The 14,189-nt window shown below is 39.7% G+C and overlaps 1 protein-coding gene across 1 annotated transcript in view; it reads right to left on the bottom strand.

The window, feature by feature from the left end:
- The window catches only part of LOC126162925 (nuclear protein localization protein 4 homolog), a 301,306-nt gene that overhangs the window by 89,968 nt on the left and 197,149 nt on the right, over positions 1 to 14,189 (bottom strand). The window contains exon 8 of the mRNA XM_049919743.1: positions 11,463 to 11,623. Within this exon, the coding sequence (XP_049775700.1) occupies positions 11,463 to 11,623 (161 nt within the window). The remainder of the gene's footprint in view (positions 1 to 11,462; positions 11,624 to 14,189) is intronic.

Below are 14,189 nucleotides of genomic sequence, written 5' to 3'. Positions count from 1 at the left end.
AATCCCCAGCAGGTTCAACTACAAGTCTTTTCCTACTGCTTGGTAAATTTTTCAATTTCATTACAAGTAATCATTTCTGTAAAGCCAAATACCCTCTGTATGGTGAAGTGATGGTTACACAAATAATTGAGAACATGTCTGCATTACCTAGCATTGAGACCTGACTGGAGCGAGTGGCTGCCTTGGGTGAGGAAGATGGGGTGAACATAGAAGTTGCAAGGAGAAGGTGGCGAAGATTAACAAATAACTTACAGGAATGCAGCCTGGTGACATTGTCAATGATAACTATTACTTTTCCAGGAGCATACCTATCACTTTCAAGGCAAAACTGCAGCAAGTAAGAGCTCTGCAAGCAAATTTAAAACCTTGGTTTGCAGAGCAATTCCAGAAAGATAAAACTCTCTCTCTCTTTCACACACCATACATGCGCACGTGCGCCCGCACACACACACACACACACACACACACACACACACACACACACACACACACACACACTCTACTACTATTACTGATGTTGCAGAGGTGCTAGGAGGGAGGCATGCATGTTGTGTGTTGTGGGACACTTCCACCCAAGAGTAATCGGGGTTGCCACAAATTACCCCAAGTGAAATTTCCTGATATTTCCGTCTTTTCCAGGCAACTTTTAGAATTATTCCCTGACAAATTTTGAGATCGCAAGGGTAGGTAAACACAAGCTGACAAAAAAATGTAAGGACTTTTGTATTTCTAAACGTATGAGCAAAAACCTTTAGTACTAACATTAACACCTTTTGTAACGAACTTTTTTAGATGGAGAAAGCAAGCCAAATGGTATATATGTCACATTAAGCCCAGTTATGTTATTTTATTTCAATAAAACGATACACATTTGGTGACAAAAATACACATTTCTTTGAAGTCACAAGACAGATTTAAAATGTCTTCACTGATTCCAGAAATAGCCTGAGGAAAAAGTAAGCCTCCTGAAAGAAGTATATAAGGTGGGGAAGAGTAGTGTAAACCAACACTGTAGGTGACCACCAATAAAATATTGGTTTCACTATGTTTGTTAGTGTCAGTTATTACCCACTGTGTTATGTCTATTACTTTCTGGTACTGTATGATTTTTCGGTATTGTGTGATTTTTCTTTAAGAAATACAAGAGTACAGAGCACTGCCAGTGACTGCCACAATTTTCTTCTTCTTATCACCCATACTTACTAATAAATAAACTACGTCTATAAAATGCCGCACTGTACAATGTACTTGTGACGAGACAATCGCAATTCCTGAAATCCATCACCCAGGCCTCTGGCCTGCTGAGGAGCACCACAGTCCTGGGTCCATCGATAAACCACAAATATCCACTGCATTACACTTCCACAAACAGATACAGTCTGTGGACAGATTGGTGAGACTAGATTCGATGAGCAGGGCCTGCACATTAGTGGGAAACAATGGGCTTCAGATCGGCAGGCTCAATCTGTTAGAGATACCCACAGGCATGGCCTTCAGTTTGGCCCATCATTTTGGTGAGACTAGATCTGATAGGCAGGGCCTGCACATTAGTGTGAAACAATGGGCTTCAGATTGACAGTCTTGATCCATTAGAGATACCCACAGAAATGGCCTGCAGTTTTGGCCCGTCATGGAAGTCCACTTGTGTAGCCAGCTTTTCACATGTCACACATATGATGTTTATGAAAGGAGGCTGTGATAATCGATCCATGCAACACATTAACTTGTGCCAGTACTCTGAGAATCAATATTAATGAAGATAGGTAGCAACTCACCGTAAAGATGATTGCTGAGTTGCGGACAGGCACATAGAAAAGACAATCACACTCTGGAAACTAATTTCTTGGCCATAGCCTTTGTCAGAAAATGAGAGCACACAGACATTCACAAAATCACTAAGACACATCTTATGTATACATGACCACCGTCTCCGGCTGTTGCGTCAACAATCTCTGTGAATCAGACCATTCCTCGTGCTTCCCTACCTCTCCTTGGCAGCTGCTAGGCTAGTGGCAAGAAGCGGTGGTAGCAGTGACTGCAAGCTGAGGGAGTGGTAGAATGGGGAGAAGCAGTAAGAATGAGGGAGCAGGGAAGCGGTGCACATACTCAGCTGCACCCAGCCAGTGACACTGCATGACATCTACTGAGACAAAAACGAGATTTTTCTTGTCTTTTTTTTTCCAAATTTCCCTGATATTTCCCCAAAATGTTTGAAATTCTGTGATATTCCCTGATTTCCAGAACTTGTGGCAGCCCTGGTAATATAACAGCTGCTGAGAGGGCTGTTTTTATTCACTTAGAGTTGATCCAGATATTGTTGTTTTACCTGTGGACAAGGGCAGTGTTATAGTTGTTTCAGACAAGCAGGATTATGTTCAAAAGACACAGCATTAATGATCCGATTCAGCGTACTGCAGGATCGGTACTGACCCCACAAAAAGTGTTGAGAGGGGGGGAGGGGGGGAGAGGGGGAGGGAGAGAGAGAGAGAGAGAGAGAGAGAGAGAGAGAGAGAGAGAGAGAGAGAGAGAGAGATATGGCATCCTGTAGAAAAGTACCTTGTGACAAAAGACCAAAGTCTTAATTCTTATTGTGCTGTTCCTTTCAATTACACGCCCTTCTGAAGGTCCACAAGGAAAGGGTTCCTCTTAGGCAAATGTCAGTAACACTGGTGCTGTGACATATCATTTAACAAAGCATCTCACTACACTGTTGAGCTCACTAGTAGGTCAGTGTGAATATCTAATTAAGGATATGGTGGATTTCTGATGATGATTAGAGAGAACACATTTGAATGACTGATATTCTAGTAAGTTTTTGTGTGCTCTCTCGCTTTACTTTATTCCACAGACTGATTCACTGCAATTGACTGTGACTGAGATTATGTTTGGTGTTGAATTAACAAACCTATTTTGACATTTGTTGACTTCCACTTAATTATGTTTAATGACCATACTGTGAGCAGACAAGATTGAATTGAAATAGGAAACCCGTTGTCAGCTATTATTGCCAATTTGTTTGTGGAAGATTTCAAGGAATGTGCCTTGGAGTGGGTAGCTTTGAAATGTGTGTTTTTCCAGGTTTGTAAAAGATACCTTTGTCATTTGACCTCATGGCAGTGAGAACTTTTTGGATCACCTGAAATCAATCCACTCAAATATTTGCTTCATGAATGGAGGCGGGAAACGATGGCTGTCTTCCATTCCTTGATATATTGTTCGGGAGGAAGGCTGATAGTATATTGGGACATGCCATTCACAGGAAGCCTACTCTCACCAACTTGTATCTATAGGCTGATAGTTGTCATCATCTGGCTCAGCATGAAGGAGAATATCCTACCTAGATTAACTGGGTCCATGTCACCTTGGATCCTCAAAGTTGTTTAGCTGAGTTAGCCCATTTTTAGGTCACCTCCCATTGGAATGGTAATAGTGAAAGACAGATCAGACATATGTTGCACTATCGACCAACCGTGCACCTGGTGAGTGGTGATAATGCCGAGGTGACATCAAAGTATATGGCCATTTTACTTTACACAGGGAGCATTCCCAACAGGATTTGTCATATTTTGTGGAAATAAGATGTGGAATGCGTTTTTTGACCGCCATCTAAGATCAGGGTACCATAAAAGATGATCTTGGCTTGCATAAGGAATCAGTCTACTGTATTCCTTGCAGTTGTGGCATGTTGTAAAGCAATCAGACTATCAGGACTGTGAAGGATCAGTGTCCTGAGCACAAGCATTACACAGCTTACAACAGCTGAGTCACTATGTTATTGCAGAACATTGTCTTGGCAGCTGTCAACCTGTGGAATATAAGAACACACAGATTCTGCCATATACTTCCAGCTACTGGGCCAGTGTTACTGAGGAAGCAGTTGAAATTACATTAGTGATTAACCTTATAAATAGGGATGCAGATTTCTGTTTGAACTCTGTGTGGAATCCTGCTCTTTCCCTTGCAAAAAAAAAAAAAAAAAAAGAGGGGTGGGGGGGGGGGGGTTGGGGGAGGGGGGGGGGGGGCAGAGTTAATTCCACCTCACCCGGTGGCCATTAACTTTCACTACTGATAACTTTTGAAGTTGGTCATCTTTGGTTTTGTGATAGCACTAGTGTTTATGGTGTGTGTGTGTGTGGGGGGGGGGGGGGGGTATCTTCCTCTGCATTCCCACAAGTTATTTGAACATTGTACATGTTGGGAGAAACTGGGGTCTCACAAGCAGATTACCACTTAACATCCTGACTATTATTTGGTCTTTATAAATGGAGCACAAGCTTGGATGGAGAATCAAATTGGCTGTGCTCTTTCAAAGGAACCATCCAGGCATTCACCTTCAGTGATTTAACAAAAGCACAGATAACCAAACCCTGGATGGGCAGCCAAGGATTCGAAATGTCATCCCTCCAAGAGTTTAATTTCTTAACCATGCTGCCATTCCCATCAGTGAGGAGAAGGAAGGGGGAAGGTATGTGATATGGAGGAACAGCAGAGAAGAGAGTCAGAGAAAGGTTGCTGTGGTGCAGAGACTGACAGAAACATATTGCACTTGTAGATACAGGGAAGAGTTTAGCCACTGAGATGACCCAACTAGAAATGGGAGAAGGGTTGCAGGACCAAAGAATGTATCCCTTCCACACCTCCCATGAATCTCCATGTCCAACATGTCACAACTGCAGCTACTATTACTATGTTTCCTATGGCATTGTGTTCTTATCTGCTGTTGTTCCTCCCTTCTCACCTCTTCCAGGTTCACTCAACCTGCTCCCTCAAAATTAACAACTCACCCCAGTTGGACTGCAGTGCTGGAGTATTTGATTCGACAAATGCAAAATTGTTATGTGGGCTGCTATGATTAGCTTCACGTTTATGTATAGAATTGACACACTTGTTATAAAATCCATACACGTTTTACCCAATCTATACAGAATATCATATTATATAATATAGTTGGAATGATAAAAAAATCTACTCACCAAGAAGTGGCAGGACAAAATACATATAAAAGATTTAGAAATAATCAACCTTTCAGAGTCAGTGGCTCCTCATTCTAGAAGAAGGGCTGAAACGGAAGGAGGAGGGATGAAGGGAAATGACTAGTGAGGTTTAGGAAATGAAGAGTGTTACAGAAAAGTTGTCCAAAACCCCAGGTCAGAGCAGACTTACCAGACAGGACGAAAAGGAAAGACTGATTGTTGGTGCCTGCCACAGATGAGATTTGAAAACCAGAAGGTAAAAGATAGAGTGATAAGCAAGACAGAGATTACTGAAAAGTTTTGTGCAAGAGCCAACTACAAACAGTGGAAAGCTAGGTGTATTATACATGTCAGACATGAGGGTGACGTGGGCAATAGACAGGTCGGAAAATAAATGATACAGTAAAATAAAAGCGAGTGAACAAAACTAATAGTTACTGAAAACAAATGCCGAGACCACAAAAATTAATGTAAATTTAGGTCAATTGGGTGACGAGAATCAAGCACTTGTTGTAACGCCAGTTCCCATCTACGAAGTGCTGGGTTGCCAGCATACACCCTCTGTCTAAGCCCACTCATCCTAACTGATAACTTGGTGGTAGTCATACCAATTTAGAAGGCTGACCAGTGTTTATGTAACTGCCGGTACACGGAATGTTTCATTTCACAGGGTACTATCAAGGGGAGAACCACATTTGAAAAGCAAGTGGAAACTGGTATTACAACACATTTGCTTGGTTCGTATCACCCACCTGGCCTATGTTTATGTTAATTTCTGTGATCTCAGCAATTATTTTCAGTAACTATTCCATTTCTCTGCCTCCTTTTATTTTACTATGACTTCTACTTTCTGACCTGTTTATTCACCCATCCTGCCTACCATGTAAAAGCATATACTTACTGCTGTTATTGATTCTTGCACTATGTTTCTTCAGCAATCCCTGTCTCGTTTATAACCCTATCTTCTGCCTTAAGTCCTCAGGTTTGCAAATCTTGTCCAACACAGGCACCAACAATCAGTCTTTCCGTCTCATTCCATCCGGCAAGTCTCCCCTGACCTGGGATTCTGGGCGACTTTTCCATAACTCTCACCATTCCTTAAACCTCTCCAGTCCTTTTCCTTCATCCCTTCGATCCTTCTTCACAAGAAGGAGCCACTGGCTCCTAAAGCTTACATATTTCTAAATCTTTTATGTATTTTTTCTTTTGCTGTTACTTGGTGAGTAGATTTTTTTATTAATCCAAGTATATTATATTTCCCAATATTGATTATTTTTCAAGAATATCATATTACTTATCTGAACAAGCAAGACTACAAGAGCCCTGTCTTGTCACACTTGACTATTTCTGCCATATTCCAGGGTAAAAATATCTGTCATTAATCCAGATGTCACAAACTTACTGGTCACTGCATCCTGCAAGTATCATTAACATCCGCAAAATCTTCACACAGAAACAATAAAGTGTATATTCTATTTGTTAAATCTGCACGATACAATCTTTATGTCTCATGTAACACGGTGTTTGAAGTAGAAGGTAAAAGTTTAATAGCACCTTTCTGACAGTGTCCACTCCTTGCAAAGTAAGCATAGACCAGATGTGACTTACATTCAAAGAAATAGTATTGACAGCAATTAAAAAGAGACAGTACAGATCCCCCTTGGTACACAAAACAGGTTGGTACAATGTCGCATAAGCAATGAAAAAAGGATGCCAGATTTAAAAGAACACAAAATCTCAAAGATTGATAATGTTTTACAGAAGCTCAAAATTTAGTATGGACATCAAAAAGAGAAGTTTTTAATAGTTTCCACAATGAAACTCTATCTCAAAATCTGGTATAAAGTCCAAAGAGATTGTGGCTGTGTGTACCAATTGCAAAGCACAATCAATACCTCCACTGCGTGATAACGATGGTATTGTTACTGACGACTCTGCCATTAAAGTGGAGTTACTTATTCTGAAATTTCTTTACCAACAAACATGCATTAAATACTCCAGAATTTGGATCAAGAACAGCTTTCAACATGAGTAATTTAGAAACGGATATCCTCAGAGAGGGGTAGGGGGATTAGTGTACCTTGTGTTCTTGTATGTGATAGAAGACCATCATCTACCAGAACAAGTTTCAAATTTTGTAGTTTCTGTTACTCCTCACTCAATTGTATGTTCAAGTATGATTACAGTGAATCCTAAACCATAATATAATTCTATTCCTTCCATATCCATATTTACACTATTTCACAACTAATTTCTCCAGTTTCTATAGCTTTGACCATTCTCTTACACTGACAAAATTCTGTGTCTACATGCAATGAATACACCCTACAGTCACAGTCAGTAGATTTTCACTCTAGTACCTTTAACCACAATCTACATATATTGGTGCTAATCTCATACAGACTCCTATCTGTAAATCTCCTTTGGTTCTGATGTCCCAGAGATGATGCAATACACTATCAAACCATTCAGTCAGATCAGAAAGCGGCTTATGTCTCAGATCAGAGCACAAATAATTTAAGAAAGAATGATAGTCACATGGGAGAACTTAAAAATATGCTGAGTGACTTATATATGTCATCCTCTCAACTTCATTGAAGAGATCCATTAATGAGAAGTCTGTTTTCAGTGAGACAAACAGTGATTACAAGAAGCAGTAGAAATATCTTAATAAGGCAATAAGCAACAGACCTGTAACACATACAATGTTACTACTGAAGCTATTTTTCTGGTGAAGTGAATCCCTTTGAAAAGACTATGCTGTTTGTCTGTAGTGTTAAAAATTTACAATTCCAATATCTATGTAAAAAAAAAACCACCATGGTTTCACTGTTTCCTGCTTCTTTCTGAGTCCCAGGTCCACCGTACCAGTAAAGTGACGGTTGTTCTTCCAACACATCCTTCAGTACGACATGTCTGTATAGCTGTTGATGTGGGAAGCCTAAATTCTTTGTTCTTCACCTCGTACTTTTCTTACCCCTTTTCACCTCAAGATCCTCTGTCTCACTAGGTTTTTCTCAATGTTATGAGAAGGATCATAATATTGTTACATTCCATACTGGATTTTCCACTGTTAGGTTTTACTCACCCATTTCATCTTTTAGCATTGGCTTCAATTACCTCTTTCTGTCAGCACTTGGATGGCCTTTTTTAAATAACCCACACTGAGCTCTTTCATATTCCTCTACTCTGAAATTACCTTCTTGACCCCCCCCCCCCCCCCCCACACACACACACACTTCTCCTTGCCCTATGGCACCTATTCATATAATTTTATCTTTCTTATCACAAAGATAAAAGCTATCCTTATTTGTAGCAATTACTCAATATTGTAAGTCTCTTTTTGTCACTATAAGATGCTTAGTTCATTATAATGGTGAACTTTTTCACATTTTATTAGTCACATGGTACAAATATGGCCAACACAGGGGCCACATTAAAGTGCTCTGAGATTTCTTTAACCTCTCTACAGTCCACATAATGAAACAGAAACTAGTGTAACTGACTCCTGATCTGTGAACCTTGCCATTTTGCGGTGATGTGTGTACCTCAACAAGACAGATACCAATACTGCTGGTGCAACCAAATCAGATATTATACATGGGGAAAGCAGACTAATACATGGTTCCTGAAGAGGGGCAGCTGCCTTTGCAATGACAGCAGTCCTGATGTTTGACCTGACCTTGTAATATTAGTCAACATGGTTTTGTTATGTTGGCACAATGAACAGCTGAGAGCAAAGGAAAATTACAGTCATTACATTTTCCAAGAACATGCAGCTTTATGGTATGGTTTAATGATGATGGCATTCTCTTGGGTAAAATATTCTGAAGGCATAACAGTCCTCCATTTGAATCTCTGCATGGGGGCTACTCAGAAGGATGTTGTCATAAGAAAAAATAAATTTGACATTCTATGAGAAGAACAGTGGAATGTTATATCCTTTAAGTATGTAGGCAGGTTAGAGAAGTTGAAAAGACAAACGGATGGGCTGAAATTACATATAATAGGAATTAATAAAGTGTGGTGGCAACAAGAATGGAATTTCTGGTTAGGTGAATACAGGGTAATTAATGCAAAGTCAAATAGAAATAATGTAGGAGTAGGGCTGTCATAATTAATGCAAAGTTAAATAGAAATAATGTAGGAGTAGGGCTGTCAACTGATAAGAAAATAAGAATGCAGAGGAGTACTACAAACAGCATAAAAAACACATTATCATATTCAAGGCAGATACAAAACCAAGAGTCACCACAGTAGTACAAGTTTGTATGCCAAGTAGGTCCACTGATGAAGAAGATATTGAAATAGCGTGTGATGAGATAAAATAAATTATACAGTCCATTAATGGAGACAAAAATTTAATTATGATAGAGGACAGGAATTCCACAGAAGGAAACTGGAGATAAGGAAAAATAATAGGAGAACAAAGACTGGGGGAAAAGGATGAAAGATGGAAGCTGTCTGGTAGAATTTTACAAAGAGCACAGTCTACTCACTGCAAACACTTGGTTTAAGAATTACGAAGAAAGGTTTATAATCACTGTTTTATAAATAGTAAAACAGAGATTGAAAACCAGATATTGAGCAGCAAAATAATTCAAAGAGCAGATTTTGAACCTGTCCATAATTTATTGATCATGAATTAGAGATTAACACTGAAGAAATCATGCAAAAGTAGGAAATTAAGGAGATGGGACCTGAATAAGGTGAAAGAACCAGAGGTCACAAGATTTTCTACTGGAGTATTAGGCAACTAATGACTGGGAGAGGAGAAAAAATACAATAAAAAAATGACATCATACTGCCGCCTTGGGCCACAAGTATCAAAGCCCTATCCTCCCCATACTGTTCCTCCTTTCCACCCCTCATTGCACCTAAACCCCTGCCTAGCTCACCTTTTCAACTTGCCATATCCCCCAAAAATCCCTAGTAGCACTGTTGTCAATCTTTCCACCACAACCTTCAGTTCCACTGAAGTTTCAGTCCTATTCAGAGGTCTCACCTTCACCCTAAACCCAAGTTTAACCATGCTGGACTTGTCAAAGACCTACTCTCCTTCTCCCGATCCCAGCGATGGGAGCACTTCTTTATCGCCAATCCCTCCAACCAAAACCAACCTAATTCCAACACTGTACCCTGCCTCTCCCAGTTCATACAACCATCCAACTGTGATTATCCCTCCATGCCACCTAACCACCCACTGGTCACCTTCCTGGAGTTCTTTACCTTCAGTTTGGCCTCACTATCCTTCCCCAGGTCCCTTCTTCACAAAACCAACCTTTCAGCAGAAGAAACATGAGGTGTGCCTGCTTGTGTGTCTGAATGGTGTGCATTTCTCTTTTGCTGAGGAGTGCTGTGGCCGTCTCATCTTTATGGTAAGTGGCAATCTATCTTTTCCTCCAGTGTTGGCTGGGTATATCTGACAGATGGAACAGTGCAATCAACAGTGGATCAAACAGAAAACAAGACAACACCCGTTATATGTCCTTGGCTAATACATGATCTACTGTATTTATTTGAAGAAAACAAAACATACAAACACGCAGCATATAGAAAATTAGAGAAACCTTTGAAGAACAGAGAAGCAGTTGCATGAATGAAAAATCTCAGATGGTAAGCTGGTACTAAGGAAGCAAAAGGGAAGGCTGAAAGGTCGGATATATAGAATTTGGATTACACAGAAGTGTTAGAGCCACTTGGGGTAGATGACATTCCCTCAGAATCACTGAAACCTTTGGAAAACTAGTCATAATAACGCAATACCACCAAGTACGTGACATGCATGAGAAGGTGTAATTTCCTCAGATGTAAAGAAGTCTGCTTCTGCAATGCTGATATGAGTCAAGAAGGAGAACACCAAGCCAATGAGGTGTGAACCGAAGTTTGTATTACAGAGGGAAACATACTGTGATATTCCGTGTAGCTATGTCAGCCACAGAGCAAGGCGGCACAACAGTTCGTGCATCTACTTAGTGAGCAGGAAATCCAGCCTCGATACAAATTTTAATTCATTGCTTTGGCCTGTTTTCATTATCACAGATAAAGCTGATACTTAATATGACTCTGAAACATTTAATTTATCTCATTAATATATTATTTATTGTACACAGTGTTATAAATATTTGTTAGGTGTTTCACTTTTTTAAATTTTTTAGTCCTCTTTTTTTTGGTTTCAAAGTTTGTTGTTAGCCTCCTGTGGAAAGTACAAACTCATTCAATGACAGAGTATTTTTGGCACACATGGCACCACAGAACTTTATTAATTAAAGGCATGTAATATTTCTTCTGCATGGCAATCAAAGGTAAATAAACAATTCTGAAGTAAAGTAAGCTAGCTGAAACAGAAAACAATTTTATCTGGAGCACCAAACTGCTTATTTAGATACTAATTTAAATGCCTTGTATTTGCAGGCTTACAAATTAATTTTTTTAACATGTACAATCATTTGTAACAGTACGAGGAAGTGAGATTGAGTGAACACCTACCTTGTAGTAGACATCTGGCACGTACTGTTTATCCGTTGATTCACGAACATAACCAAGTTCTGGTGCATCTTTTGTTGGGACAAGACAGTTGTCTCTCACAAGAGCCATGCACTGATTAGAAACACTATATCCTTCCATATGGACTTGATTGCTTGCATCACCTGTAGAAAGAATGAAATTTAAAAAGTAAACAAAGAAGTACTGTAACTGGTGACAAAAGGTAAACTTCAACATGTATACTTTATGCAACGAAATTTCTATCCCTGTACAAAACACGAATAACTGAATGTTTCCATGGCAATGAAGTGTCTGAACTGCTACAGAAATGTAATGTGTCAGCTCCCAAACTGTGAGCAATAATTAGTAGGAGCAGTATTTAGTTCATACAGAGAGTTTAGTTTAATCATCTTATTACACACTACTGTGCGAAAGCTAACACTAGCTTTCCTTTTACCCTTCGTTCAACAGTGGTTTTTAAGTCTGTGTATTTTAAAAGGACTATGTTAATGTGAGATACCTTGGTAGTTCAGTCACTTTCATTAAAATTTAAAAGCTTTAGATCTTTTCAATTCTTCGTTGCTTAATTAGCACAAGATTTGGTGTATGGGAATCTGCAGCTGAGTGGCACGATAATTTATTCAAACCATGATCAGTTTCGAGATTTTAAAATCTCATTTTCAGTTCTATGAAATTATAGTATTTGGTAATACATAACAAAGGGGGGGGGGGGGGGGTGTCAAAAAGCTTCTAGCCTAACAAATAAAGAATGACAGAAGTTTCATAATACCAATTTATTTTTCAATATAATACCCATGTACACTAATACACTTGCTGGCACACTCAGACAACTTCTGCAAACTATTAAAATAAAAGGACTTCAATTTCGAGTCCAACAAAGCATTCACAGCATCAATCACTGCATCATCATTGTCAAATATTCGTCCTTTGAGGTCTTTTTTTAGGTTTGGGAAAAGAAAAATGTCTGATGGAGACAAACCTTGAGAATATGGCAGATGATGCAACAATTTTCAACCCGCAGTCATGCAGAGTTTCCAGTTTTGCAACGCCTTTGCGTGTCTGTGCATTGTCTTGATGCAGAAGAACTCTGCGTGCCAATTTTCCGTGCCTTTTTTATCTCTTTTCTCAAACAGCATAGGAGGGTGCAATAGTATGATGCACTGATAGTTATGCCCTATTGAAAGTAATCCATTATGATTACCCCTTCTGCATCCCAGAAGACCAAAGCCATCACCTTACTGGCTGATTTTTGCACCTAGAATTTTTTTGGGGTAGGGGATGAATGATGTTTCCATTGTTGTGACTGTTGCTTTATCTCAGGATCAATGTGGTGAACCCATGTTTTGTCCATTGTCACGTATCTTGCAAGAAAGCCTTCTTCATCCACTTAAAATTGGCGAACGTTCTACACAACACCGCATATGCTCCCGTCTCTAATAAGCATACAAGTCTTTTGGCACCTACCAAGATGAAACTTTCCGCATTCCCAAAATATCTACAACAATACCATGAGCACACCCATGGGAGATTCCAAAAGTAGTTACAATGTGCTGCAACATTTCGACGATCCTGCAAAATCATATCGTGAATTGCAGTCACTGTTTCATCAGTGGCAAGATGACAGTCCTTCTACTGCTTGGCGCATCTTCCACACTTGTTCTTCACATTTGAAGTCGGACACCCAGTTTTTCACTGTTGAATAAGATGGAGCACTGTCCATAAGCGTATTCTGCATGTCCTCTGCAATTTCCTTGTGTGTCATTCCCTTCAAATGAAAATATTCAATCACAGCTCGGTTCTTGATTCTCTCAGTATTTGCCATTTTGCTTACACTACGGTATACAATGCATTCTAGCGGCAAAACTAATGAAGCTGGAGCCACAAAATTTGACTTGCATACCCACAAAGGGTCACCACAAAAGTAGGTGGTGGTGTTTGTGTGAGACATTATGGTAACTATCTCAGGCTAGAAACTTTTTGACTGCTCCTTGTATTATCAAATATATCATTTCATACATCTGAAGCTGGAATTTTAAAATCTCAAAACTAATCGTGGTTTGAATAAATATTAGAGTAACTGAAGCACATCTCTTTAAATGAATTATCATGCTTACTTAGTTTTATAGCCATGACAACAGAAACTGTCCTGAAAATAAAACTGAACTGACACAAATCACCTCACCTTGTGAGACTGGCACCCTGACAGATCACGATTTATGAATCAGGAGGAATTGCCTGTCATTGGAAAGCCCAAAATAGAGAGTACAATGGAAATGCACTTGATGTAGCTGGTTGCAAGACATGGCTCGTGTCAGCCCCAATACGCCTAGTGCCTTGGTTCAAAAACCATCCTGCTTATTTCGGAAGCTGGTTGATGTTCTGAAGAGCACTAGCCTACCTTGCAGAGTGAAAACATAGCTTTTAACACTTTATACTGCCCCCAAAACGGACTGTGACCCTCTGCCTGGAGCAGAGTGAAAGAATAAATTCAGTCACACTATCAATTCTGTAATAGTTATGGGGATTTCTTGGCTTGCATTATAGGGTGAAGAATTGTAAGATCCCACTTCTCTGGTCAGGTATGCAATACGTTATGCAAACAGCTCCTCATTTTGCAGAGCACCCGTGGCATGCAGGTGAGGTTTCTTTGTTAAATAAACAGTTCTGTATGACGGATGAGTTACTGGGAGTATTACAGCACACAGTCAC

Source organism: Schistocerca cancellata, chromosome 2 (assembly GCF_023864275.1).
Source record: "Schistocerca cancellata isolate TAMUIC-IGC-003103 chromosome 2, iqSchCanc2.1, whole genome shotgun sequence".
In the NCBI taxonomy this organism is placed as follows: Eukaryota; Metazoa; Arthropoda; class Insecta; order Orthoptera; family Acrididae; genus Schistocerca; species Schistocerca cancellata.
This window is presented reverse-complemented; position numbering and strand designations above follow the sequence as displayed.